A 6020-nucleotide genomic window follows, 5' to 3' on the forward strand; every position below is an offset into this window, starting at 1 on the left:
GTTGCTCAACCTCCTTTGGTATCTTTCAAGAGTCTTCATCTTTGTTCTTGTGTTTATTTTTTTCTCAAGGTTTCTTGTGCACCTCAACTGAATGGTTGTCAACAGTTATTACAGTCTTAGTGGTTCTCTCCATGGAGTTGGTTCACATTGATCAATAATTATCAAAGAAGGGGTTGCTTATCCTCTGCTCATGTCCTCTAAGGTCTTTAGAGTTGGGGGCTGTTGCTGGAAACACCCATATTGTGTTTGGTGAGTGAGTTCTGTTAAGTTACACGAGGTCAGGCTAATGACTAAAGGCTTAGGCACAGAGATAGCACACGTGTGGATCCACACCCACAGGCAGCGCCTGTCTGTACTGCACAGCACAGTGCCTGAAGGAACCTCCATATTGATTATGTCACCTCAGGTCAGAATGTCTACCGAGGGTGTGACTGGTTTTCTCTCCTGTGCTGGGTTCCCTTGTGTCGTCTAACGGAAGAGGCACGAGTGAAGTGTCCTCCACAGAGCTGACATTCATAGGGCTTCTCTCCGCTGTGGGTTCTCTCATGTTCCCTCAGCTTAGCATATTTACTGAAGGCCTTCCTACACACAGAGCATACGTATGGTTTCTCTCTAATGTGGATTCTTTTGTGCACATGAAGCCCCGAACTATGAGTAAAGGCCTTCCCACACTCAAGACATACATGTGGCTTCTCTCCAGTGTGGACTTTCTTATGCGAACTGAGGCCAGAGCTTTGAAGAAAGGTTTTGCCGCACTGATGACATTCATATCTCTTCTCTCCTGTGTGAATTCTCTCGTGTTGTTTCAAGGAGGAATTTTGATTGAAGACTTTCCCACACAGATGACATTTGAATGGTTTCTCTCCAGTGTGAATCATGCTATGTCTCCTGAGGCTGGCACATCTACTAAAGGCTTTTCCACACTGATGACATTCGTAGGGCTTCTCTCCTGTGTGAGTTTTCTCATGTACCTTCAGGGAGAATCTTTGATTGAAGACTTTCTCACACAGTTGACATTTGAATGGTTTCTCTCCAGTGTGAATCATCTTATGTCTGCTAAGGCTAGAGCATCTGTTAAAAACTTTCCCACACAGAGCACATTCACATGATTTACGTTTAGTGTGAATGCGACCCTGTCCGTTGAGGGATGACCCTTGACTAAGTGATTTGCCATGCTGTTTGCTGACATTATGTTTGCTTCTGAAGGGAACTACTGGATATTGAAGTGAAGATGTAGGAGTAACTTCATCTCTCAAATCAGCGCATCCAGCAGGATCCCTTTGTGGGTGAGAAACCTGCTTTGAGGGGAGGAGATATGAGGCTGTTACTGGTTTGCCCATGTCCAGGTAGACACTCATTGTCTACATATTCACCCTAGAGCATCAGCCGATAATAGTCTCCTGCCGGGGGCCAGCGTGAGGAATTCCGCCCATGGCAAAGGTCATGAGGAAGGAGGCTTGGCATACGCAAAGGCGTGATCAAGCCTCAGGAAACCCCCTGTTCCCGAGCATCTAACCCCAAAACCAGAGTCTGTTTTATGCTCTCACCTACACCTCTGACTTTACGGGGGGCTCTCCCCCATAACTGTTTCTCTAGGAGAAGGAGTAAACGTGCAGCTCCAAGGCAATAAAAATTCCTGGGCGTGACAAGAGTGTTTCAGCTTACAGACTCCTCTGAAGGTTATCTAGCCCACTTGTATAGGTTTGTCCGGCCACATGTGATTGTTTACAGCCTCCCAACCTGAGAGGCACGAGATGTTTTAGACTTACTAAAGGCAAAATCTTTTGGGGAGTTAGAAATTATTAGTATAGTTGGTAGGAATTATATTGGTGAAGGGTCTCTTCATTTGTTGTGTCAATAATTGCTGCTAATTCCCTGCTCTGGGTGGGACAAAGCTGTCTCAGGTCAAACCTCTCTGCTGACAGACTAGCTTGTGTGACAGGATTATCCTTACTGCTGCCACTAGGCACATGATTGTTTGCTACCTCTCAACCATAAACAGCACAGAGAGTTTTGGAGTATTTTGAGAGTCTTAATTAGCATAGGACTTTTTCTTCTTGTTGAGTCAATGATCGCCGCCAGGCCTCTATATCCTTAGATACCTGGGAATATATTAATCAATGTATTTGGAATATAGCGAAGGAAATATGGTAGTTTTTGATGTTAGCAATACTAGACTTTTTGAGTTAATGGATTTTCTCTTTTGTAATAGATCACTGTACTTATATATCACTGTGTCCTTGCTGTGTAAGAATGTAACTTTATCATATCTTAAGACTAAATAGATCTTAAGGGGAGCATTGGTGAAAGGATTTTCATTTGTTGGGCTGATGTTTGCTGCTAAATCTCCATGTTCCCTACTCTTATAATGAATATAACTAGCATATAGGAAGAAATAAGTATTAACCTTTAAGCATATAGGAGAAATAAGTATTAACCTTTAAGATTAATCATGTTAACCTTGGGTTAAATAAATTCCTTTCTTGATTGTAACTCACTACACCCTCACCCTATAGGAATGTAACTTTATTTGGAGGGTGGTGCCTGGTTTAAGAAAAAAACACCCTTGGAAGAAATAAGTTTTTTGGTTATCAGAAAGAAAGCATCATAAAATGTCAGCAGGTCTCACTCATGGCCAGAAGATGATGTACCTTTTTTTATACATTTATGTGAAGCACCTGATTTTGATAAAGGTCAGGACTGCTGACCCCCGTGTGACTCTGTATTCATCCCTATGTGTAACAAAAGGTATATAAGCAAACCCAAAAATAAAGAAATCGGATCAGTTTCCGGAAAGACTGATTCCCTCATGTCGTTCTTTTCTGCTCCCCATTTTTCGGGCTGAATTCCCATCTGGAGCGTGGGTGCCCTCCAAGTCTACTTATTCGCCCCGGTTTTCAAGACCACGTGAGAAGGAGCCCAAGGAGGGGCACCTTCTGATATTCAAGTGGCACCGGTGGCCCAACGTAGATGGTGCAAATTCCTTGTCTTGGAATTTTATTGGTATCCCACGTAAACCAAGTTATTCAGCCCCCTTTTTTCTCTCCTACTATTTTCTGGCCGAATTCCCATCTGGTACATGGGTACCCGCCAAGCCTACTAATTTTGCCTGGGCTTCTAAGATCGGACCGGGGGGGCCTCAGTGCCACCTCTCCTTCTGGAGAACGGGAAGACGCCTGCGGCCTACGTAGGTGGTGATTGGTATCCCATGTGAACCAAGTTATTCAGCCTCTTTTTCTCCGCTAATCTTCTAATCCCTTTCTATCTGTAATTAAATAAGTTATTTCCAGAGACGCTGGCTCGTCCCCACCTTCGAATCACCCTGGATCCACCGGGGCTGGACCCCGGCAGTCTCCTGTTAAAGTGTCTCCAGGGTTGGTTGCAAACACATGTTGTGTTACTCCCCTGCAGGCACAAACATTCTTTTATAGTTTCCTGACCACAGATATCAGATTAATTTTGAAGATTTTGTTGTGTTTTAAAGACTATAAGATGAGCAATGTTTCTGCAACGTTTTTTTCTTATATTATGGTTTTGAGCTCATACTATCTTATTAAGTAGCTTCATATATCTAAAAATTTGCCTAGAAAAGGCTCAATTTCAACTTACATACAGGAAATTGTGCTCAGTTACCAACTTATCTCATCACTAGGTCTTTCAGCGGATGCCTGGACTTCTCACCTATGAAACTTACCATTGTCCTGGTTGGGGATGTGTGCTTCCAGTAAACACTTTGCCTTAATATCATTTCTTGTTGTCTAAAGAGACTTTCACTGCCTACAGAAATGGAAAAAATACATAGATTTTAGAATGGCATTAGAGAAATGAAAACATAGATAAATACCAAGGTCCATGTGCCTGTGTTTCAAAAATTGGTACTTAGATGGAGAAACTGTGTATAACAAAGAAATACTGAGGTAGTAGAAATACTTTAAAGGTAATTGTCTAGGAGCTTCCCTGGTGGTGCAGTGGTTAAGATTTCACCTTCCAGTACAGGGAGTGTGGACTTGATCCCTGATAGGGGAGCTGAGATCCCACATGTCCTGTGACTGAAAAACCATAAAACTGGAGAAATATACTAACAAATGCAATAAAGACTTTAAAATGGTCCATATTAAATATATATATATATATATATATATATATATATATATATATATATATATATATATATATATATATAGGAGTCGTTGTCTATTAGAAGAAAACCAGGATTAAATATAGAAATGTTATGTGGTGAAGAGACACTGGGTCAACAAATGATGGAAAAAACATTAAATGGGAGGATCAGGACAAGAATCACTATGTAGAAGTTTTAATTCAGAAAGTCCAAAGTACTTTTTCCCTGAAAGAAGAGGAAGTGGCTGGAAGGAAGCGATATGAATTGCGGTGATAGATGCACAGGATGATAAGAATCTGAGGAATATGCCCAATGTCCTCACTTCCATGTTAGGATATGTCCCTCCCTTCATTTCCATTTGGTATCTCTAAGGATGCTCACCTGGACTCTGACCTTGGAGGCCTCCTGCTGCTTCCGGCCACAACTCTTTCCCTTGTTCCAGTTGGAAAATCACATCTGATTTGCTGATCTGATAGCCTGTTTGATTAAAAAAAAAAAGCTGTGGATGTTGAGTCCAGGCTAATTACTCTTTGCTGTGCTCAAAACAGGTAAGGTACTGAGGAAAATAAAGAGATAATTGAAGGTCAGTGCAGGCAGCAACATCTTTACCAGACAGAACAGTGAAGGTCCTTGAGCAGACCAGGAAGAAACCCAGAGCAGCAGCAAGAACAGTGAGGCTGTCTAAGGGCTGATGCCCCTGCACCAGTTTAGAGAGAGGCCACAGAATCTTTTCCAAATGGGAAAGATCAAGAGACTCTACAGTGGGCTGAATATTTCTGTCAAACAGGATCCAGGAGTGATTCACCTTACAGGAAGAATCAAAATTAAGTCATATACAGACATATGAATATGACATATATATGAACTCTGGTCTCAAGCCTTCATGCAGTGACAGGAACAAAGGAATTATTTTTAAAAATATTTCATCCTTTATCCTATTATTTATGTATTACAATATCCATTGAATCCTCAGCTCTGTTCTGAATGTTGAGACTGAGTAGCAACAAATATATGAAACCTGGCCAAGATACCCCTTCTGTGTGGTAATAAAAAGTACCTAGAAAGGAACATCTTCCTTTTATGTAGTTAGGAGGACTAGCAGAGAATCAGGGAGCAGCTGGAGTGGGACACAGGGAAGCTGCTCTAAATGCTCGTTCAGTGAGTGAATGAACAGAATGGACACAGGTGCAGGCACATCCCTGTTGACAGACTCACCTACAGAGACCAGGTGGGTGACAGTTTCCAGCATCACATTTCTGAACAGGTTTTTCTGGGACTTGTCTAGCAGGCTCCACTCTTCCTGGGTGAAGTCGATGGCTACATCTTCAAATGTCACCGATTCCTAAAACATCAGGGATGTTCTGGTTTAGACAGAGCAGCCCTCCCGCTGTCCAGAGTGGGCGGCTGAGCTGAGGAAGGATGGGGACTGGGTGCAGCGTCAGGAGGAAGCACCCCTACTCACCAGGGGCTCCATGCTCAACAGCTCAGTCACCAGGAGCCTTTCTCAGGCACTAGGCAGGCCAACCTGAGGATGGAGAAGCCACGAGACTCCAGTCCTGTGCTCCCAGACCCACGTGAATTCAAGCCCCCAACCTTCACCTGGGTGCAGCCTCAGCCCAGCACTCGGGAACCGGTGGTGCGTCCAGGGAATACTATGCAGCTTCTTCTCTCCCAGATCCCATGTGAAGAGCTAGAGCTGCAGTTGCTAACACAGAAAGTCAGAGTCTGCAAATAAGGACGTGCTAAGCACTGACTTTGTTCATCAGCCCGTGGCACCCAGAATCGCTCAGTGTCCTCCCTCATTCCAGCCCTCGGGGACCCTGACTCTCGCCAGAGTGGATGGTGGTTACTGCTGTAGGTAAGCGCTCTGGAGGCCCCCAGATCATCCCCTGCCTTATGC

The 6020-nt window shown here is 43.5% G+C and overlaps 1 protein-coding gene across 1 annotated transcript; it reads right to left on the reverse strand.

The window, feature by feature from the left end:
• Positions 1-416: 416 nt before the first annotated feature.
• Positions 417-5594, reverse strand: ZNF596 (zinc finger protein 596). The gene is made up of 4 exons (XM_069572821.1): positions 5583-5594; positions 5336-5462; positions 4502-4597; positions 417-1210 (listed from the first exon to the last, which is right to left on the reverse strand). The coding sequence occupies exons 1-4, from the start codon at positions 5592-5594 to the stop codon at positions 417-419; spliced, it is 1029 nt and encodes a 342-aa protein (XP_069428922.1).
• Positions 5595-6020: the final 426 nt, after the last annotated feature.

This window comes from Ovis canadensis, chromosome 26, assembly GCF_042477335.2.
Source record: "Ovis canadensis isolate MfBH-ARS-UI-01 breed Bighorn chromosome 26, ARS-UI_OviCan_v2, whole genome shotgun sequence".
NCBI lineage: Eukaryota > Metazoa > Chordata > Mammalia > Artiodactyla > Bovidae > Ovis > Ovis canadensis.

What these genes read in the sequence shown, in the direction of transcription:
- ZNF596 (XM_069572821.1), bottom strand. An exon ending in CACCCACCTGGTCTCTGTAG is followed by an intron (nt 4,598 to 5,335) that starts GTGAGTCTGTCA and finishes TTAATCAAACAG; the next exon opens with GCTATCAGATCAGCAAATCA. An exon ending in CCTCCAAGGTCAGAGTCCAG is followed by an intron (nt 1,211 to 4,501) that starts GTGAGCATCCTT and finishes AATATCCAGTAG; the next exon opens with TTCCCTTCAGAAGCAAACAT.